The following is a 23,928-nucleotide window of genomic DNA, read 5'->3' on the forward strand; positions in this document are numbered from 1 at the left end:
AAAAAAAAAAAAGTCTGAACTGCCTAATAGCAATGGCATAACAAAACATAAACTTCTTATTTTTTTGTAAGAGGTAAGAAAAAGTTAAACATACTGAATGCACTTGAGGCACACCCATTTGTCATAGGAGTAAAGGAAAGAACATCTCCTGTCATTAAGGCCATGTATTGGTGTGCAACACTGCTTCATAGGACTAACCATATAGAAGTACTCAGGTTTAAGTCACACTCTCAAAAATGTTTCAAACACCATGGACTGTTTTCTCACACAATTTCAGTCTCTACTGTTTACATTGTAGTTTTTTGTTTCTTTCTTTTTTTTTTTTTCTTCTCTTTTTTTTTCCCCCCAGGCAAAATGCAGGCTCTCTATCCAGTTTCAATGGTCACCATCATTTCTCTTAGTTCTCCAGAAGTGTGCGCTGAACTAAAAAATGAGAAACAACTTAAGATTAGTACACTAAGTTAACATATGTTCTAATATATATATTGTTAAGTAGCAGCATATTTGGACAACAGTTATTTTCAGTAGACATTTGTAACAGTGGGAAAAACTCAGGTAAGCAGAGGCTTGATGCCATGAAGCCAGTACCCTGCCTAACAAGGGATACTGCATTCCAGATTTTTACTCAAGTAACCACATCCTAGTAGATCCATATAGGTCTCTACACTAGTGGTTTGTATAACCCAATATGCAGTTACAGATTGCAGTTCTGCCAATGCAGAAATGAGACGGAGTGCAGCTGCATATCTGATGGAAATAATCTTAGCCTCAGTTGCCTACATTCTTAGGAAGTCCAAGTCTAAAAACTAGGGAAGAAGGGCCCCATAATCAGGATTGAAATCTTGACCTAGCACTAAGTTAGTTGTACCATTAGTTACAAACAAGCGATTTTCTTCACAATGTTAGATGACGATAAAGTGTATTTAAATAGGATCCCCACAAAAAACCTGCATTTCCATCTAGAATCTCCTCTTACCAGGTGGCTCAGATTGCGCTCCTCTATGGCTGTCCATATTCACATTCTCTTCATCTGCTGAGAAATAAATAGATGCTTAGCACTGAACTTTCCCAAATTTGAAAATACCAGTGCCTGTTTGGACTGATGTATTATTACCTGCCTTCACCAATGCTAGACTGTACTAGAAAGATCAGATAGACTAGAAAGACAGAAACAAAGTTTCTGTCCCATCTATCACCTAAAGCGCTCTCCAAGTTCTCTGATCCAAGTTCCAAACCATTCAGGTGAAAAGGAACAGACCACCACAGAACAAAGATCATGCGGGGAAAAATGCCCCAGTAGATGTCAAAAACCTAATACAGAGGTAAGCATTTTGTGAAGACACATATGCAAGATTTATGAAGTCAGAAATGACTGTGTATTTTCCAGCAAGAAGATGGTCTTAATCCCCAGCCTTCTCTGTTTTCTTTAAATATTTTTTTCTTGTAGTCTCTCCTGCTCACTCTTTAGCACAAGGTAATTTCAAGAAAACAGAAACTTGAGCTGTTTGCTTCTGAAATTCTAAGTTTTGGGCACAGCTTTCTGGAGGATCCCTGTCTTGGATAGAAGAGATTACTCCTAGTCAACATGAATCCATTGAGTTGTTAAAACTACCTGATGCCTAAAGTAAAAATTCTATCTGCCATATAAAATACAAAAAAGCAACTCCATAAAAGGTGAAAACAAAGTAATTTAGAATTCTTACCGCTTTGTTTGAAACAGAGTTTCTTCTTCTGGTAAGCAATGAAACTAGATACTGCTCCAATCGCAGTAGCAGCCACAGCACTTACAATCCCAGCTATTGCTCCCTGAGAAGCTGAAAAAAAAGGTTTTGTACTCATTATTTTAGTATTGAAAGCGATGTCAAACTTGTATTATCTAAGCCTATGAACACTTGTAAAACACAATAAACATGAAATTATAACATGAAACTGCATTAAGCAACTTTTTATATCTTTGTGAGTAATTAAATCTTTTAATTTTATAGCCATTAATTTCTCAGTAGTGTCTATCATTAAAACGCTCGAGTACGTGTGATTTAAGTTCTGCTACTTTAAAAAAGCTACCCTTTCATGTCCAAACCTAAGTTATATGAATGCGGTCTCTGCACCAGCATCTCTGAGACCTTACCACTTTGAATCATTTCCAAAAGAGATCTCAAAGATTTATAAAAGAAGAGCTTGAAGGTAAGAGTTCTAGATTCTATGTTTTGAAGCTAAACCCTCTGACACCAATAAGCATTCTAGTGGAATATTAGCAACGAAAGAAAAGGCACAAAACAAGTTTCAGACATGCAGACACCATGTACAGAAACTCTTGCACTTACCCTCACCATCTCCACCCTTGTTTGAAATTGAGCCCCCTTCTCCTAAAAGAATGAACGGAAGGTTTAGTTTTTATATGTCCTAAGAATAGTGGTATTACAAATTTTTTTTTGGCAGTTAATCAAGGAAAATGACAAGCCATTTGCCGATGAAGGAATTCTTTTACATCTATAATAGCATAGATAATTATATCCATGTAATATTAAGCTTTCTGGCATTCCAAATTTCTTTTTTCAAAGCACAAGTCACTGTAATGTTAACTCCAGGCTTTGGCACTCAGTGCTTCTACAAAAATGAGCAAAGCACATCTGTGAAGGCCAATTTAATTAACTTGCCCTCCACCATAGGAGAATACTCAGTGGAGAGGAACATCACATAATTCTAGGTTAGCCTTAAAATGTATTACCATTCCTCAAATCTCAGCCTCATTTACTAAATAGCTTTGCTACTCTCTTAGCAAAAAAGATTAAAGTTCCATAAACACTCCCCTGATCTGTCATTATAAAATTTATAAAACTTGGGCACTCTGAAACAGAAACGCTGATAAAAACACTGTACGTGTCCCAACAGATGCTATTTATACCTGTCAATTTTTAAGTTACTGTTCCAAAGGAATCTTGGAAGGTGAAAACTTCCCCAAAACTACCCTCAGTACCCACTAAGATGGGTCAGAAACCTGCTACATGTCAAATCCACATCAAGTTATTCAAACTAACACTGACCAGGAAGTAATGAGATGGCAGTAATGCACACAGGGCTGACTACCACACACTAATGATGACCAATATTGCGACTTGCTCCCCATGACCATCTCCATACTCAGATGCACCACTACAATTAGGCTCAGAAAATTATTTACAGCAATACTTGTAAGCTATAAAATGGTTACATATCATTCAGTGTAGATATACCCTGCATTATTTGGAAGTCTAAGGATCAATTCATTCTGTGGAACAGGTGAAATCTGAGAATACATCTCAAAGACCATCTTGTAGCCCACTCTTGGGCTTTTTAACCACAAGAACTAAAATAAATTGAGAGTATTTCACAGAATATCTTAAAAAAACAAACAAATAAAACAATCAAATACCTGGCTGCCTTTAAAAACCATATTCATGATGAATTCTGAAACAAATGCCACATTCACATCTCAGTTTTAAAATCTATCGAACTAAGCATAACAGTAAAATCCCCTGACAGTTGTTTTCACCTCTTAATTATCTGGGTATTTTTTGCCAAATGCAGAACAGGTTGGCTTTGAACTAAAAGATATTCTGTCATGTTTTCAGATACCAGAACCAAAATTTTAAAAAATTAGACCATGTTAACCAGCTTGCAAATAAGCTTTTATCAAAAGTTCAGGTAGCCTTGGGATCAATAGGAAGCAGAAACTACTAACTTACCATTGCCACCACTGCTGCTACCACCTCCACCTCCTTCTTTTGGTAAATCACCATCAAATAGATCTGAATCATCAAAGCTGTCTATAAAAAGTTAAATATTATTATCTTATGTGTTCCAAGTGAAGTGTCTTTTCACTGAAAGGCACACAATGACATGCAAATATTCTGCAGTTCATTCAATTAGAATCTGTGGGGGTTCTAAGCTCAGGGTCATGGTTACAACATGTTCACATTCCAAAAGCCCTTCCAACCTCAGCTTAGCATCAGCTGAGCACTATACATTATATATATATATATATATATATATATATATATATATATATATATATATACATACAGATATAGACACTGAACAAATGAGAGAGGCCACAGTCCAAGATCAGGTGTTACTCCAAGCATTACTTGCTAAACAAGAAAGAACCTCTGTAGGCTACTTAACTGGAATGATCCAAGCCTCACTATTCTGTTAAAGCAGAAAAAGGACAGAAAACGAACATTTATGTTCAAAGTTGGAGCTGCGAGTGCTTTTTCAGAGTTGAGTTTCTATGTCATAACTGATCCTTTGAAACTGTACAATGAGCTAGAGGGAAGAAAAAACAAAAGCAAAAAAACCCAGAGTTCACCATGCCAGTCCTGTGGCTACTGTATTAGCTTGATAATGGGAAGAACCAATCCTTTTCCACTTCCAACAGACCCCACCTGATAGAGCCTGAAATTCTACAAGTTCTACTCCTTCCCTCTGCTGCCAAATGAATCTTTACTTTATGAAAAGCAAAGTTGTTTGAAACAGCAAAGCTAAAGCCATTTGATCAGAGGAAGTTTTATTCGGGTAGCAAAAGAACTGTACTGAGGCACACGTGACCTGCATTCAAACATACATTGTCTACAAGGCAGGAGAAGGAGCATGAACCAGGGTACACACTGCAAGTAAGAACTCTTCATCATCACATGCCTCAATTAAGGCAGCAGGATAGCTGCATTCACCTTAATCTGTTTTATTCGGAGCTGGGCAAAGACAGAGATCTCTAAAGCACTATAGGAAGAGTGTGTATTTTAAGCCTATCTTTATAACACACACACACACAAAAATGTATTGATTTAGTTAGGGCTTTAACAAAATCCTAAAAAAATAAAAAAATATATTTTAAAAACAACTTTTTGAGCATACCTTTAATTTAGATACTTTAAGAATATAGATCAAATGTAGTTCCTCCTTGCTTTTTTAAGTCTAGCACGGATTCAGTTTGTAAAGACAGAGTCAATCCAATATATATGTGCACTAGCATATGCATCTAACAAAAACATTGTCTCAAACACTCACACTCTGTGCCCTCCTTTAAAGTTGGAAGGAAAGTGACTCAACAAGTTTGTTATGGAATTCCAAGACTGCTACAAAGCTTATTTGCAAGGCAATTTTCCCTCAGTTCTCAGTGTCATCCAAACCAAAATCTGACATGCTGTGCATTTAATTAGAAAGGAATAATTATTAGAAGTTTAACTGGGACAGTAAAGACACATCATAATTTGAGTGCTTGTGCTAGAAACCTTACCAGATTCTCTAGGCTTTACAGGTGTAGCTGGCCTGGGGTTATCTGCACAAAAAAAGATATACAGAGGAAAAAACAAAGAGAGGTTAAAAGATCAAAAGCAGTCTATAATACAGTAACTCTGAAATGGACTAGGAAAGAATAAAGCGACCAAACTTACTACCCTGAAGAGACCAAGAGCAGAGCACATAGTAACCTTGAAAGACCACTCAACTTATAACTCAACATATGTTATTACATATAGTATCAATCATCCCCATATTATGTGTTTGTTTTTTTTTAACATTAGCTAGCACTGTTGTTTTGTGTTAAAAACTGTACTTTGAGTTAATGCAATTAATAGTGTTTGTTACATTCGTCTGTATGTCAGACCTTTTTATACCTGAACATGCACAGCAAAGTTTACTAAGTCTTATGCAGCATTTCAATTTTTAAATCTGATTTCGAAACACCAAATTTCAGGGTTTTTTTCTACTAGATACAAATTATTTTGCTGTTTTCTCTTTTAAAAGTACCAGATCAATCTCTTCTTAGCTCTAGGACAAGTCAGATCAGGTGTCCTTAGGCTCTGTGCATACTCAATATAAAGAGGCTGGCCCACTGAGAGCACAGTTGTAAGACCCCAACTTAGGCTTCCAATCCTACAGAGGATCCTCTCTCTTCATTTACCTTAACCATCTGATCCACTCACCCAATTGTTTCTCAACTAGCCACCTCCATTTTCAAAATATCAACGTTTGGAAACAGACTGCTTTAACAGACAGAAAACTTCAGTGCTAAATCAATCAGAGCAGCAAAAAGTCTTGTAGAGGTGTGCATGTGGTGTTAGCTCAGCTGGCTGTACCGCAACAGGTCTAATGACAGTGCCCAAAGAGCTACCAGGCATTATCTGCCTAACTAGATGTTTCTTCTACCAGGTGTATGAAAGAAAACTGACTCAACAGGTTTGTTACAGAATTTCAAGAATGCTTCAAAGCTTATTTGCAAGGCAATTTTTCCTCACTTCTCCAAAGCGTTTATCCAAACCAACAGCTCACATGAATCGCAGCCAATTAAAAATGAATAATTATTAGAAGTTTAAATGGGACAGTAAAAACACATCATGATTCAAGAATCTGTGCTAGAAGCCTTACCAGAGTCTTTAGGCTTTGCAGGTAGATCTGGCTTGGAACCTATAGACAAAGAGAGTTTGAATGGATTACTTCAGATTTAAATGCTACTTCCTGTAAGTAATTATTTATGGACTTAGTGCCACCTAGTGAACACACAGCAATGAAACAAGTAGGACTTGGCTAAGAAATGTGAGGCCTGTTACTCAGGCCCTATTACATTTAGATAATCTGCCCCTATTACATTTAGATAATATAGGATGGATAAACATTGCACCAAATACCTCTGAGCAGTATCCAGAAAATCATGATACTTACTAGGCCCAAAAGCATCTTCTAAGTTAAAGTCATCTATGAAGAAAGAAGGGACATTTTAAGCGTGGTGTGAAAACTGAATTAATTTTAGACTATTTTTTACACAAAATGCACCTAGCAATGTTCTCAACAAGAATATAATGGCATGTCCATTCAACAGAAGTCCACAGAAGTGCATCACAGAGCTACAAGGCATTATCTGCCAAACAACATGCTGCTTTTGGAGATCATGGGACATCCCATGAGCCAGCTCAATGTAAGCACGCTCAAGATGAGCGAGCTCAGAACATGCAGACTAAAAACCAACAGAAGGAATTCTCACAGGACCTCGAAGATTGTGAAATCATGAAGCAACTTTGTAAAGGCAAGAAGCAAAAGACTCCAAAATGCAGAAATTCTTTTGCCATTAGGGAATTACTTTGTTTTTTATAGAAATATCACAGCTCCATGGGCCAGTAAACTGAAAAATGCAAGGTCTCAAACTGGTACATACAACTACACTTGACAGTAAAAGGTATTACAGGGAAATGAGAACTCACCAAAATCTGATGATGGTGGCTTCACTGTAGCTCCTGTCAAGGGAAAGAGGAACAAACAAACAAAGAAGTTGAAATACAATTTCCTACACTGTTACTAAGATACATAGAAGATGAATTTAAGCCCATTATCTATACAGCAGAAAGGACAAGATGAATTCTACACAGCAAGAAGTTTTCCTCTCAAGATCAGCCCCAAGGACTGCTATTTACCCAGTCACCCACAGCACACTACCTCAATACATTCACGATACAAAGTGGCTTCCCAGCACACATAAAGCAGTGTGATCTGGGCAGGAGGTTCTGATCTCTGATCACTGATCACTGCTGTCTAGTGACAGTGATAGAACCTGAAGGAATGGCTAGGAGCTTTATCAGGGAAGGGTCAAGCTGTTTATCAGGAGAAGGTTCATCACCAGGGGGTGGTCAGGCATAGAAGTGGCTCCCCAGGGAAGTGATCACTGTACTGAGCTGCTGCAGTTCAAGAAGTATTTGGACAATGCTCTCAGCCATCTGGTCTGATATTTAGGTGATCCCACGTGGAGCCAGGAGTTGGACTCAGTGATCCTTGGGGGTCAGTTACAACCTGGGATATGCTATGGACTTGTGCAAGACCACTGCCAATGCATCCATATCTCTAAGTTGAAAGATATGAAGTCTAGACTTGGATAAATAATTGGTGGGATGGTCATAACCAGGGGGTTGTTGTTAATGGCTCTATGTCAAGGTGGAGCTGGTTAAAGTTGTGTCATCCCACAGGGGCCTGTCTTTGGACCAGTAGTCTTTAATATTTTTATCAATGAAATAGATGATGGATCAAGTACACTCAGTAAGTTAGCAGGTGACACTAATCTGAGTGGCTCAGTTAACACTATAGAAGGGAAGGACACCATTCAGAGAGACCTGCACAGGCTCAAAAGGCCTACAAGAAACAGAATGAGGTTCAACAAGGCCAAGTGCAGGGTGTTACGCGCAGATCTGTGTACAGACCAGGAGAACAACTCACTAACAGCAGCACTGTGGAGAAGGACTTGAGGATCAAATTCAGAAGATATATACATAAAGCACTGGTGTGCTTGGCTTTTCTTCTAAGAACACAGCTACAGAAAAGGAAACGTAAGTGGCTACTGCAAAATCTGCAGAAGGGAACAAAACCAAAAAAATATCATACCATAAAACTGAACGTTTCTTCTGCTTATGGGACAGACCAAGTTAAGACAAACCATGAGTCTAGTACCAGGACTGAGGGATGCTCATGTATTTGGTGACATCATTCATTCCAAATGACATCAAAACTGAAACTTCTTTTCTTTCTCAAATGATTGCACTTTTAATACCATTTGCTTTCCACAGAAGAAATATGACTAAGATACATTTCTGTGTTTGTTTGTTTGCTTTTAAAAAGGAAAAAAGGAATGACAACTGGAATAAAGATTTCAAAGGCAAACTAGAGTTTCCTTCCTTCAATGTGAACAACTGAACTACTTCAAGAAGTATAATCAGTGATTGCCTTACTCTAACAATCAAACAGAGTATCACCCTGCTCACAACTAAGCAGGGAGGTAGCCCTGCCTGGGAATTTACCTGCACTTTCGTGGAAACTGACAGAGGTAACTCGTGGCTTTGTTGTGGTACAAGAGCAAAGTGAATTTAGAAACCCCTAGATAAGGTTGTTAGGTAGAGGTCATGGACAGGAGACAAAAAGTTTTTTTAGCTGGATTTCATCACTCCAGATGGAGACCATAAGCTCTTTCTGATTCACAGATTGCAATATATTTACAAGTCACTATCTTAGATGTACATCATCTTGCAGTACAATCTCAAAAACCTCAGTAAAATGAGCAGACCCAAACTGCTAGACCAAAATCTCAGTCACCTCTGGAGTCACCCCTTCATTTAAACTCCAGCAAGAAATCTCCATATTAACAAACACAAATGGACAAAACACACAGGATAAAAGAAATTTTAAGAAGCAATTACATTGTTCTTATTCAAATTTGAATTCTGGCTCGTTTTTCTCCTGAAGTATCTATATTTTTCCAGTTCCAGTCCTTCAAGGAAGAATGCCTGAACAAACACACACATTCATCTTTACACTTTCATGCTGTGGAAGTTTCAGCTGGAGCGGAAAAGAAACTGTTTGTCTCACTGTGACCACCTTAAAACTCAGTCTGAGGACTGCAAATGGTCTTAGTCACAGCAGTTTCTCTCTAGAGGAAGAAACCATACAAAAGAGTGTGCACACAATGACATCACTATTTTAAGAGACTGTTTTTTGCATATGATGTTCATGGAGAAATAATTTAGAGTGATACTGCTAACTGCCAATCTGACATAAGAGATGTTTTGAGGCAGCAATTAAGAAACTTGAGGGTTAATAAAGAAGAACTCATTCAACACTGGCTGGAATCATTCAGTATTCTGTAACCACGGTTCTACTTCCCAAGCATCCAGCAAAACGTCAGGCCCTTCAAAAACATAATTTATCTCAATAATGATAGCAAAATCATCATCTTACTTACCAAACTCATTACAATAATCTGTATACCAAAATGCTTGTGGTCTCATTTCTCCATTGCTTGTGACAGACCTTCACATCTCTTAAATCACTTGCTTTTAAGACTATACCCGCTCAGCTTTTAGTATAGGTAGGAACAACTAAAGTAACAGTTCAAATACTCAGCTTGAAAAGGGAGAATTTCCGTACCAGGAAGAAGCCATGAGATAACGCAGATAAAGATAGAGCATTAGATTAAAGGTAGTTGCAGGATCCAAGAGCAAATAAAATCAGCATGAATGTGCTGTGCTCCTTAAAGGTTTAAGCAGCACCCAGCGCAACTGAGCTTATGAGCATTTTCTTAGCCTAAAAAAAGATTATTGCAAATAAAGCTGATTAGCTCCATACAGCAGGTATTTCTAACTCCTGGGGCCATGAGCAGATTCCAGAACATCTCAGAAGAATTCACACCATTTTCCTTCCATATCCATGATACAAATTCTCATCAGTCAGTCCCTTCATCAGGCCACCCCCAGTAACTGGTAGAGTTTGTGTCAGATGGAGTGATAAACAGCACTTAAAATGAAAAGTGAAATACTTTACCTTTACACGAGACAAGGTACTCAGAGCAACACAAGTGTTTGGAAAGCTGATGAGCCAGAAGGTATTCAAGACAGCCAAGCAGCTACATAAACAGGGGTCATTCACAAAAACTCATTAGTGCTCCCAGATATTTACTGTTACAGTATTATTTACATTTATGCAGTACTGCAGAAGCCAGCAGCTCTGAGTCAAAGAAGTTCCTCCATGAGTCACGTGCATGGCAACACACCAAGAAAAGCAAGCTGCTATGAATCATGGCAAATTTTCTTACTTGAGCAACAGACAGATGGAATGTTGTTTTTCTAAAAACACTGGTGTTCTCCTTCCCCAGTCCTGGAAGGCAGAAGCTCCCCCCCTCTCCCAGGGCCCTGTTCACACCCCAGTGCAGAGCCTGTACACTATGGCTGGCACAGACTTGGGTGGCAGCAGGGAGCATGTCCCTGTCCCACCTCTGAGCGCTGCCTGCTGCTCCTTCAGTGGCCTGGATTCAGCTCTACCCTTCTGCCTAGCCACTCCTCTTCATGGAATCTGCAGAAATGTTCATATTAGTGAGGCCTCTAATTTCTCATGTGGTTTGACAGTGTGTCTGATGAGGGGAAGGCTGGTAGCCGCAAGTGCATAAACGCGGGAAACCAATCTAAACACATCCTCCCCAGCTTCCACTGGGTAGCTGGTTTTTACTCTCTTATGTCTCACATTCTCCTCAGGGGACTTAAAAGAAGTAGAAATATTCAACACCTAATCGTAAGAGAAGCTGAAGAAAGTACAGGAAGACCAACACAGGGAACCTTGTTTATGAAACAGTTCAAATAAGAGCAAAGTCATTACCACTCTTAGAATTGCTTCTTAAGCTTGTTTCCAATTCAGGTTTTGCCCCACCGGCATTAGTTACCAACCATAATTCACATTCTGACACTTACTTTCCAACATGCCATAAATGAGCAAAACCGAGATAAGCAACTGGATCACAAAACTAACAAACAAAAACCTGCGAGGAAAAATGACATTATTCTCCAAATATAACTACAAGAACTGCCTTCCAGGATTTGAGATGGAGAACCTGGAACATGAAGACCACTTGCTGTGGGCAGAGGAATGAACATACGCCCGCACCATTGCTCTCAGCCAGGGCAGAGGTTCTCAGCAACGTCCCTCTGTAACAGCAACACAACTGGGACGTTTACTCCCATTGCCAGGCAGCAGTTTATAATTAGTTCTGCATGAAGTCTAGTGGAATTAAATCCCACGTGGTTGGCTTTCAAACCCAGTTCCTCCTATAAGGATCCCCCTATTAACACTGCTTTTCACGTTTAGTTTCTACCAGATGCACAGAGTGACAGAAAACAAAACAGCTTTGCATAAAGTTGTGTTCTGAACAATAAAGCCCCCTCCTATCTGAAATAAATACAGTCCAAACACAGATAACAACTGTAAAATAGACAAAAAAAGGAAAGACAATTTTCTGCATTTAGGGAGTGTCTTCTTTCTGCACATCTGGAGTTTTCAACAACGTATCTGCCTGGAATGAAGTCAGCTAGGGCTCTGCTGCAAACAGATGTGTAAGACTAATAAATACCATGCTTAATTTTTGAACAGCCATCCAAAAGCTGTTTCCCTGAGAAAGTTACTTTATTTGCACCAACCTGGAAAATACGATATCTAAAAAGTTGGACAGTAACACAGTGTAATTTTTTTTTCCCTGATCTGGCTGCTGGGAAATAGATTCTTAGACTAATCTGTGCTGTATTAAATTTTTGAGTAATTTCTTCCCCCCTTAAAGGACAGTTTAATACTTTAGGTTAAGACAAAGTGAAAGCCTACAAAACTACAGTTAGATTTAACAGTATTTGCTTAAACAACTGTAATCATCTGAGTTACTTTAACAGAACGTGATAAAACAAGCCTTTCACTGGGGAAGAAAACCCTTCATCTCAAAGCACAGTTTGGGGAATTTTCTCTATGTAAAAGCTTCTTGTGCACTGGACTACTTTTGTTGTCCCTTTGAGCAGTAGGAAGCAATGAAAATACGATGGTGCTCTGAACATCAGCTGTAAGCATAGTTTCCCAGGAAGGATTTGATGTAGGAATAAATGTACAGAATGAATAGCTGTAAATCAGCAGAAATTATGCAGAAGAACTGGGCGCACCACAAAGCTAGAGAATTAACACAATGACAACGGTGCTGCCAACTGCTGAGCAGCTTATCCAGAAAAGGAGTGAAAGAGAACTGCACAATGGTTACACGATGTCTGAGGACGCCTGTGAGTCCATTCCATTGAGCAGTAAAGATAAAAGCAAATATTCAGCATCTTAGCGACTATCCCCAGAGGCACCCTCCAGGCTCAGCCATCTTGCGGTTCTGTGATGTGGGTCAGCTGTAGTTACTTGACTGAATTGTTCTACAAACCTCCGACAAGAAAAATAAACCACTCAGTTGCCTTGCAATTCTTTTTACCGATGAGAATTGAAATGTATTGTTCCATTGCACAAAGTTAGTAAGCAGAGACCTAAACAACACTAATAAGGACTGGTAGAAGAACGTTTGGGCATGACAAAAACAAAGCACTTTTCATATAGAAATTACAAGGTAAGATTAGGGATACCGGGACAGAGAAAAACCTTACTGCAGAAAGCTTTATTTTCTTGAATCAAAAAGGGTGGGAAAACATTGAAAAAGTGTGGCGCTTTAATAAGGTGAATTCAGAATGCAACTAACAAAAATATATTAGAGATGTTCATTTTACTTTTGTTCATTTCTTATCTGTGGTTCCAGGACAGCCTGATGACACTTCAAGATGGCAAACATCATGTACTATGCTTACTGCTATTTCATCTAATACTTGACCTCAAACAGGCACATAAAAAGAATACTAGAAGCAGTGAGTGCTTTTATAAAAATCAAATACTAAGTTTCCTCCCATGTAAATTCAGAGACTAAGGCAAAATGTGACCGGCAGACAGAAGCTGCAGGCATCTGATCAAATACTGCAGAGCCTTATATTATTTACAACCTACATGTTGGTACTTGTACCTGCAAGTGATAGGCATAGCGAGAATTTCTTCTAATAACTGCTCTTCAGTTCTTGGTACTCTCTCTCATAACAGTCTAGATCACAGAAGCATTGCTAATAGCAAGAAGCTGGATCTTGTACCCAAGTTTAGAACTTTTGTAGCCATTCAGCAGCTTGCACTTTGTGCATCTGCAGTATGTACCAAAGATAAGCTGTAACAAAATCTAATTTCTGAAGAGATAAGTTAGTACAAGTTTAGAGCAGGATGAGCCAAACATCGTGGTTCTGTGAGCTATATTATAATGCTTCAAGCTAAAAAAATCAGAGTTAATAGGCAATGCCAGCCCTACAAATTTGCTTCCTCCCAAAGCAGCAAGCTGATCCTTATCCCTAGGGCCACTGCAGCCTTGCTTCAACACAGCATCTAGAGAATCCAGCCCTGTCCCACCAGCCCTGAGATGGGCAGGGAGCACCTCACTGCCCCTCCTCCTAGGTCGTAGATGATGCCACAGTCACCATCACAGGGAGGCTCAGGGATGTGTCTACGGTGCTTCTGCTCTCCATCACTGCCCCTTTTGAAACCCACACCACAGTGGGACTGGCAGCTCAGAAGCAGTCTTGGAAAGCCCTACACTCAAATCTCACCAAAACCAAGCAAAACAGTCATGGGGCAGCTGCTTCTGCTTTGGCCACTTTTGGAATTCTGTCTTGGCTTAGCAGCATCCATAGTAGTCTTTTTCTAAGCCAAAGAAACCAAAACCCTCATAGTACATTTTGCTCACATTCTACAGCTTCAAAGTTTATGTTGCTCAACTGACAGGTCTTCAAGCTTTCACCAAGCCTTGCAGCTCCTACTCACATAGCCTACGTTTCCATAACCAGCGGCATTCCTACACAAGGCTCACATTTATTCTCCAAAGGTCAAAGTCAGCATGCCAGCACCTCATCCTCTTCTGAAGCCAAGGGATCACCTTACTTCTTGAGGATTTCTGCACCTAAAGCTTCAACAGCTTTTGTCAGGAACCTCACCATAGTGGACTCAAATCTCTGAAGCCTTCTCCTCTAAAGTGTGCACTTCAGAACAGAGAGCATATCGCAAGCAGCCAGAACTGTACTTAGAAAGCTGCGGAGCAGTATACATATTGATGGAAATAAGCAGTCACTGGAGCAGACGGTGGGGCTGGGGAGGACACACACACCAGGCTGACACTCGTGTTTGTGAATGTGAAAACCTAACAGAGATAACTGAGCTTACAACTATCACCAAAAAAATAAGCGAACTGCAACGGAAAAGCCACAGTGGAAGTAAACCAAATGGTCAGTCTCAAATTTCAGAAAACTACTTTCTCCAGGAAAGTTGCTAACTCTTCCGAATTGTGTAATTTAATAAAATTAATGGCTCTCTGGAATCAGCTAGTCCATCAGGTAAATTAGTGCTATTTAATTACTAGAGGTTTATTTATACTTTTACTCGGATCAACATTCAAATTTCTTTTTTCACTGAACTCTTACGTGGTGCTCCTTCCATTTACATGCAGAGGATGGGAGAAGCTCTTTCAGGGCACTGTGCAGTCTCTTGAATGTGTTTTAGAACAGAGAAAAGGGAAGAATTAAGGAGCAAAGATTTATGGATTGACTACCAATTAACTAAAAGTTCCACAAGCTCAACAGCTAAAGAGAGAAAAATAATCTTTACTGTGATCAAGGAAAAATAATTTAAATTATAACTTATGGTGAACAAGCCTTCAGAACAGAACTTGGCCTTCCATTCAGAAATTTTTCCTTTAACATAAAATTTGAGATATACACTGACAATGTACACAGAACTAAGACAAGAATACTCTTCTATTTGCAGCAGTTCATTAAAACTATGGCTCTGTAAAGCAGGGAAACAGTTTTAGGTCAACTGGCATTTGTAAGCTGACAACTCATTTCACAGCCTGATTCTCTTTTACCTTTCTCACAAGAACCATTTCAATTCAGTTTATACAGTAGCAGCAAAAAAGACTCTGTAATCTAGTCAGAAACATTAACTGAACAGAGAACTAGTTTGCTTTCACAGACTCTTTTCCATTTGACATGCATAACTATGACCAACGAGATTTTTCAAGAACTCCACGTCTTAAAAATAGCTCCCACAGCTTTTGCTGAAGGGCTGAAGAGAGAGACACTGCATTTTACAATCTAGTTTTCCTGTGGGGAAGGTAGCGGCAGAGGAAACCAGACCTGGTGCAATTATTTGCAATGACTCAATTCACATTTTAATCCACTTCTATGAGACTGAATCCTTTCTGGCACCAAACAAGCAATTTAAAACAAAACCAATATAGTTATGCTGAAAGTGTTTCAGGAGCAGCAGGGACACTTTCCTTCCTGTAAATATTTACTTGCAATGAGTTGAGAAAAAGCTGCAATAAATGACAATTAAGTGAGACAGGCCTTCATGATTTGCACTTCTTTGCACAGTACCATCATTGGTATGGAAACATGCAGAACTAACTTCAGCCACAAGACATGTGACGTGATAGCAACCTGCTTCTCTGAATGAAGAGGAACGCTGGAGGCTTGCTTTTCTTTTCAAATAACAGTCTCTTGTACACGAAATTGCTCCTTAAGAAAGTATTGCTGAAAGGCAGCCATGCACACAGGTCAATGTGACTAGGTTTCGTTGCCAAACAGGTAGATAAACTAAACAGACTAGTTTGATCATGTGCCACGCTTCTTGCTTGCTAGTTGCCACTGAGCTGAATGCTTTCACAATGAGGTTTTCTTTCAGTTTCCTGTCAAAAAAAAGATTTTTACTTCCAATCCTTCATTACTATTACTTGAGAAATGAGATAAACCTTTCCTTTCCTCCTGTACCAAGGCTACATTCCTGAGACACAGTAGGTTTGACATGTTCGTGTACACAGTAAAATATGTGAAATGCATTCAGAATAAATCTTGAGCATTTCTAATTCAAGTGCATCTGCTGAAAGCACATCTATTTTGCTATATATATAGACAAAAACATTTATCAAGAATTTTCCATACCCCACCCAGGAAACACTTTCACCATCTCCACTCATGCTTCTATTTCCCCCTCTAACAATAGAGCTACCACTTGCAGGGAGCCATTATGCATGCCAGACTTTAATCTGCCCTATACACTTGCTCTTTTGTAGAATACCATATGAAAACAGTGGGAGCAGATGGAAGAATTGTCCTTAGGGCAGTAAGAACCATATGCTGAAGGGAGCAGTGGGCACAGGTCTGCCAGCAGAGGAAGCAACAAAGATGAAATGGCAACACCGGAGGGAAAGGAGAACAAAAAATGGGCAGGGAGGACAGATTAGAGTCAGAGAGGTTTGGGTGCAATAAAGTTGTCAGCTAACTATAGCCACAAGTTTCACAACCACAGTTCTTGTCTGAAGTTTTTGGGGAAAAAAAAAGGCCCATGACTTTACTCGGTTTGCAAAGACCTAGTCTTTTCAAAAGGCCAAGCTGCTGTGAAAAGAGGAGCAGGAAGCAGTGCTGTAAACCAGACGTAGAAGTCAATGGGTAGAAAGAGTTCCGATCTGAAGAAGTTACTGCTATGTATCAGATTGATTTGCAACATTTTAGAGAGGCAGAGGTGGGGAATGATTGCTGAAATGATTGCTGAATTCAGGATTCAAATCCACGACGCTTGGCCTCCAAGATGCTTTAAGAAACACAGAGGCAGGAAGAGATTTCTGGCACAAAAGGAGAATGCAAACAGGCATGTACAGCTGGAGGCAAGTGAGGAAACAAGACTAAAAGATAGAGAAAAAGATAACTCTATCACAAAGCTTTCTCCATAGGCTTCCCTGAACCCTTACCCTGAAACTTCTTGCTCCTCCAGTGCTGTCTGCTTTGTCCAATAGTTGCATCAGGTGTCATAAAAATGATCTTTCTGTGCACATTCACTTCACTTAATTTGCTCTCATGGAAGTATCAGTTGAACAGATTTTCACTTGTTCTTTCCTTTAAAATACTGGATTTATTCATTCATTGGTGGCATAAGTCCTGCCTGTAGCTTTTCTAGATATAGAACAGTTCCTTTAAAATGTTATCAAGAAATCAGATGTAGGAACTATACTAAGCACTTGGGCTATTACAAAAATTTGTGTTATAACTTTTTGGAATTCTCCAAAGAAAACAATCTAGAGTCTCGCCCTTCTGGGCTCTCCAGTCACATCAAAGGTGAAGAATAAGCAAGTTTGAAAGAAATCTGTGTATAGTCTCAGTGCAATAGTTTTGTTTTCAGCACAGGGAAAACGTGCTTTCTTGCAGCAAGCAGGGAAATCTTTTCCAGACCACAGTTTACATTGCAAGTGTATCAACAAAGTCTTTTTTTTTTTTTTTTTTAATGGAAAAGCAAACTAAAATTTGCTCTTATCACACCAAGAAGCCTTCTAAATGGTAGCTTTTGGAGTACTGGTCCAAAGTGCAAAAAAAGTGACTTGGGGAGGAAGCACAGGGACCTCCCAAAGCCATGATAAGATACATAAGTTAAAACACTTTTTCTCCCTATGGGAAATAACAGCAAGGCTTGGGTAGCAGGGGGCTACAGGGTGCCCTATATGGCAGTAAGCCACGACCTGCCCTGTGCTGGTTATGGTACATTGATGCAGTGCTGACAAAATTGCAAGTGTCACCGCAAGTCCCAGAAGAGCACCTATGGCCCAGCTTGAGCATATTTAAGAAAGAACAGCAGGGATTTGGAAAGATGCAAGGGGAAAGACTGCCAGGGGAAAATGGTGCTGGGAACGCGCTCTTGGATGGAGCAACTTGATGGCACACTAGTGTGTCCCTGAGGGTCCCCAACCCAAACGACCAACACTGGTCACACACCCCTGAGGGAGTTTTCTCTTTCTTAGTATACAAATTTATGATAAGATGCTTGCAGTAACTAGCAGGAAGATAAACTCAGAAGTTCCCAGAGTTGAGACTGGCTTATCACAGGAACTGTTGGAGAACACTGACAGCATCTAGACCTGGAACAGCGCAGGATGAGGATAACAGCGAGGACTCCAAAGCTCCAAACAGAGCCTGAGTTCCCAGATTGGGAAATGGTGGTGGTGTTTAAAATAGAAGTGCAATGCCCACTCCATATGGTCAAGATTTAAACGAGGTTTTAACCAGTGGGAAATGCAGAATCACAGGGGACCCATGGCATGAAAACATCTGCCAGCCAGAAGGAGAATGCTAAGAAGCAGGCCAGCACTGCGCAGGAACCAGGAACATCAGGAAGGAGATGCAGTGGCCGTGGTACCCCTCATTTGTGGCTCCAGGGCTGGCTGTTTGCTCCCAGCAGGGCTGGGGGATTGAGCAACAAACCACAGCAGCAGCAGAATGGAAAGCAATATAATAGCCACACAGAGAAACAGCTACTTCAACACATGGTGTGGATGTGTGCATCTACATTTCAAACATCAGCAGGTACTGTGTTCCCACCGCAGCAAAGCTAGCAATGAGTTGCTTGAGGTTTTTCCACTCAGAAAGTAAAATGTAGGCAGTATGCTAGAAAAAATAAACACACATACTTGCTGGTACCACGGAATGTAGCCTAGGCTGGAATCAGATACCAGCAGTCATTTGAAAAAACACAGTGGTCCAAAAACGAGAGAAAGACTGTGGAGTAGAGTGGGTTTACCATATTCCCTGTAATCCCCTGGCATCCAGTGAGGCAAATGATACAATGGCTTGTTTAAAACTGTGCTCCAAGGAAAGAAAACTGCAAAGCTAGGAAGCTGCAGAGCTAGATAAGATAAGGGCAGGATATTATCATAGCAGCCCTGCATAAAAATCACATGTACCAAGTTCATCCATCCACATGACAAAATACTGGCCAGAGTTTGTGACAAACATCTGTTTAGGTTGTGATGATGTTAAAAGTAGAATTTAGAACAAGATGAACGTGCCAACAGTTCTTCAATGCTTGTTTCTCAAAAATGTTCTGGGCACAACCTGAGCAGGGTTTCAGTAGCAGAAGGCTGCAGGGTGCCCTTTGTGGGAGAAGGCCCTGAACTGCTCCTAGACGTAAGGAGCAGCTCCACGAGGCATGCAGAGAGACTGCTGAAAGGACGGCAACTGGAGATGTGCTGCGGGCAGGAAGAGCACCACGTAGAGGGGGCATGTCCCTGAAGATCTGCAGCCATGGGCCCCTCTCACCAGGGCAGGGACAGCCTGAGGGACTGTGGGCAACGCACAATAAGGCAGAGGAGCAGAGGCAAACCAGAAAGAAGCTGTGGAAAGAAATCATTAGACATACGGCCTTTCTGCTCTGCCTGTCACCTCACCGAAGGAACAGTGATGGACTGAGTACAGACATCAAAAAACAGGAAATTAGAGTAGGAAGGCAGGGAGGAGAGGTGTTATGCTTAAAGCTGAACCTTAGAAAGAGAAACTGCTAAAGTCTTTGATTGATTCTTTTTCTCCACACTCAAAGCCACGATTCAGTTCATGTTAAGTGAGAGCAAGTCAAGACTGCTCTGGCTACGACATTCTCTCAAAGCACTTATACTATACTCAAAAGTGTAGGCTCCTGTGCCAGAACTTGGAAAAGCAGTTTGACTAAAAGAAAGAGGCCTGCCCCTGTCAAGCTGATATTAACTGATGAAGATTACTATTATTACAGTATTTCACTAACACAGCTGTCACTTGATGAAATACAACTTCACAGCAGTGAGAGGTTCAAGACAGGGTTCTGCTTTAGCTCTTTCTTTTTCAAGTGCAGTGGACTTCATTACACACACACCAGAGTAACATCAGAAGACATTGAAATTGGTCTTGGCTGAATGGCAGCAGGCTGAGTCACATTTAACTCCGGCCAAGTTAAATCACTGTAACTGCAGAAAGACTAAGGATTGTTGCAGTGATGTCATTTTGCTGTAGCAGTGCAGTGGCCATTTTATATAAATAATAAACATTAAAAGCTCTTAGCCATCTCAGATTAGAGGAAACAAACACAGAACAGTATTTTCTGCACTTTCCATGTTCATGCTGCCATGTATGCATGCTAACATCCCTACTAATAATGCTTAACTGAAAGTTTATTTATTCCTTAGATGTAAAAGGCACGCAGCTGTACAGCCCACAAAGCAGATATCAGTCTTCAGCAGTTCCTACACCATGCCCCTGCTTCAGATGAAAGCTCTATCCACAAGATTATTCACTTAACGCTGTCATCAAACTAACCGTGTTTCCCAATGCTGACTTGCCTCAACAAGAATCTAGAGGACACAACTCCTCCACTCACAGCCCTATAATTACAGCAGCCTTAGGAAGAAGGGATCTCTTTCTGTAACACACCTGAGGCTACTGATTTTGTAACAGAGATATGAAGGCACCCAGCATTTTCCTCACCACCCAGTGTTCACTACCACAACCACTTCTGGCAGCAATGGTATTTCAGTCAATAAGCCCTACTCAATTCTTGTGAGTAATCATACTTCAAGCTTATAACCTTTGAGTCTTGAGTCCTCACTGAGCAAACATCTTTTGGTCCCTCAGAAGTACAGAAGGAAAACTGAATCTTCTGCCTGTTTGCAAGATCTAGCAATTTTCTACTGTTCATCGTGCAAGGATTTTATTCTCCTGAGCTCTTTACATAAATTGTATTGAAAACCTGTTACCTAATACTTCTCACCAGTGCAGTTTGAGAAGCAGATACCTAAAATTAGATGCCAGGCTCATCCGGTGTTTTGCAGAGTTAAAATGGCAGAATCAACCTCATAACTCACAACCAGCCAAAGCAGGAAGTCTCTTTCCTGATCTGCTCCCCTCCTCCCATCTCGTTTCCACTCTTTAACTCTCAGCCCTGCCACTCCTTTGTGCTGGCTCCAACTCCTCTCAAACCCTGTGCAGAACAGGCTCAAAGCATGGGATTAGCCCTTTGCTGACTCATCAGGCTGAATCATCTCAGTACTGTTCAGATGGGCACTAGATCAAATGCAGATGGAGAGAAATGGGAGGATCCCACTTCTCAGCAGAGGCAAACTGTTAGATTGGCCATATATAATCACAGAATCGTTTCAGTTGGAAAGGAACTCTAAAGGCCATCTAGTCCAAGCCCCCAGCAATGAATAGGGACACCTACAGGTACATCAGGTTGCTCAGAGACCTATACAGTCTGACCTTGAAAGTTTCCAGGGATGGGGCATCCATACTTCTCTGGGCGACCAGTTCTGATGTCTCACTAGCCTTACTGCAAAAAACTCCTTCCTTATATACAACTTAAATTTCCCCTCCTTTAGTTTGAAACCACTTCCGTTTGTCTTGTCACAGTAGACCCTGCTAAAGTCTCTCCTTCTTTTCTTATAGCTCTCCATTAGATATTGAAAGGCAGCTAGCAGGTCACCTCAGAGCCTTTTCTTCTGCAGGCTGAACAGCCCCCAGCTCTCTCAGCCTGCCCTTGTAAGAAGATATAAAGTGATGACATAAAAACTTCTATTCGACCTTCCTCTGCATTCAGCCTCAATGATAGTTAAATTCCAGCTCTGCTGGATTTGCAGAGCTCATGATTGGAGAGAAAAAAAAAAAAGAAAAAAAAAGCTGTGAAGTTAAAACTGCAAGCTCTTCTACACAAGCTGAAAGTTCACCACTGTTTAATAACACACACAAATACTCATGATAGATTGAATATTGTTTTAACCCCGATGCCTTTCATGTGCCTAAAATGCATGACTCAATATAAGTTCTCACTCCCAAGGCCATAGGCTTGTGTGCCTGGGTTCTGGAAGCCAACAGTCCAAGGGAAACTCATGTCCAAAGCTGCACAAGAGCTGAACTGCTTATAGTGTAAGTTCCTTAACTTGTTATGGCAGTTCTGTGAATTCAGACTATAAACAGCCTACCAACAGTGAAATCCAGATTTTCACAATCACAGACACAATCCAGGCTTCACCTTTATTTTGATCTAAGATTGCACCATCAGTGATCTGAAATTCTTCTGAGCGGCTCCACCCTCCCCAAACTAACATTCTCCAGGATTCTTAGGCATTCATAGGCATTTTGTTTCAAGAAAGAGTTCCCAAATTCATTGTTACCTAATTATTTGGTTTATATTATCAGCATAGACCAGTACTCCGATAAACTAACTCAAGTTTCAGAAGCAGTCCATTAAAAATGTAATATCAGTTTCTTCAGCACTCCAAACCGAATCCCCAAAGGTGCTTTTTGCACTACATTTCTAGGCAGCGCATTCAGAAATGCTGTTTCTGAGTGACTCCAAATACTTCTGCACCTTACGGGCATTGTACAAAAAGATCTTGTAGTCCAAGGCTGTGAGGACTGTTTGCAGAAGAGCAGATTTTCTAAGTAAGCAGTAAGACGGAGTCAGTTAATATACAATTGTACTATTTTTCCACAGTCCAGATTTGCTAATCCAGCAGTTCAGACTGCAGTGTGGCCGTAACAGCAGAACTCAATTCAAACAGGCTTAAAGCCAAATCGCTTCTCGCATCCTGCCGTGCCTACAGCTCTCAGCTAAGGCTGGGGGACGGCATCCTTCCTTCCATCCCACATCCTACCGCAAAGAGATGCAGAGACGTAGGTTTCCAAGCAGTTCACAAAGAACTTGGAAAAGAAAAGAAAAGAAAAAAAAAAAAAAAAAAAAAACCCAAACACTAAAGCATAACATCGAATAAGCTTATTAAAGTGGCCTAAGGAAGATTTCTGACGAGTAAGCCCCCGTTGCCCGAAATCCCCGTAACCCCACTCGCTTTCCTAAAATGGAAGAGCGCCGCAGCGGGCAGTCGGGCACCGCCCGGCCCGACAGGCAGAGCCCCGTGGTGAGGCAGCGGGCTCCCCGCGCAGCGCTCACGGCAGGACTGCGAGCAGGAGAGCCATGCGGAAAGTTCAGGGGCACTTTTCCACTTAGTCGAAACTATAAAAACGAAGAAAAGGAGGCGCCCGCTCTCCCTCCGTCCCGCCGCCTCCCGCTCCGCCGCCCCCCATGCCGCGGCCGCCTGGGGAGCCCCTCGCCCCGGGACGCACGGCGGGTGGCGGCCTCTCGCCGAGCCCGGCAGGGCTGGGGGGGACCCCGGGCGGCCGCTCCCGTCGCCCCTCCTCACCTCTGACGGGGGCCAAGAGGGCGAGGAGCGCCGCCAGAAGAAGCCCGCTGCGCGGCATGGCTGTTGCCCGCTAAACTCCGCTTTCCACCCCCCCTCTACGGGAACACCGACAGCCACCCCGCCCGGCCGGCTCGAGGGCGGCTCCCCGGCCACTCCGCCCTATCAGGCCGGGGAGCCGTGCCTCCGCGGGGGGAGCATCGAGAGGAGGGCGGCGCGGCCCGCCGGGGCCGTTCGGATTAGGGCGGTGCCCGCACCGCTCCCTGCCGCTGCGGGACAGAACCCGGCCTGGCGGGCTGCGCGGGACCGGGAGCTGCCGGTTCCGGGCGGTATCCCCACTGAAGCGTCCCCCCAAACAGGCCCTTTCGTGGGTGGAATGAGCTGCAGGGCTTAAATAACTGGCACGTGTGGTGGTGGTCATGGAGAGGTATGCGTTCTTGCAGCTAGCTTTCATAGAATCCTGGAGATTGGAAAAGGCTGCTAAGACCATCCAGTCCAACCATCAACCCAGC

The 23,928-nt window shown here is 41.4% G+C and overlaps 1 protein-coding gene across 2 annotated transcripts; it reads right to left on the bottom strand.

The window, feature by feature from the left end:
- CD99 (CD99 molecule (Xg blood group)) lies at positions 1–23,616 on the bottom strand. 2 transcript variants are annotated; one of them, XM_048934526.1, is made up of 10 exons: positions 23,420–23,616; positions 7,236–7,268; positions 6,700–6,732; positions 6,406–6,444; positions 5,276–5,317; positions 3,726–3,806; positions 2,325–2,366; positions 1,704–1,814; positions 977–1,033; positions 1–423 (listed from the first exon to the last, which is right to left on the bottom strand). In XM_048934526.1, exons 1-10 carry the CDS (start codon positions 23,475–23,477, stop codon positions 398–400), a joined length of 522 nt encoding a protein of 173 aa, XP_048790483.1. In that variant the 5' UTR covers positions 23,478–23,616; the 3' UTR covers positions 1–397. The 2 variants fall into 2 exon arrangements, with proteins under 2 accessions (XP_048790483.1, XP_048790484.1); XM_048934527.1 differs by having other exon boundaries at positions 977–1,030; positions 23,420–23,615.
- Positions 23,617–23,928: the final 312 nt, after the last annotated feature.

Source organism: Lagopus muta, chromosome 1 (assembly GCF_023343835.1).
Source record: "Lagopus muta isolate bLagMut1 chromosome 1, bLagMut1 primary, whole genome shotgun sequence".
NCBI lineage: Eukaryota > Metazoa > Chordata > Aves > Galliformes > Phasianidae > Lagopus > Lagopus muta.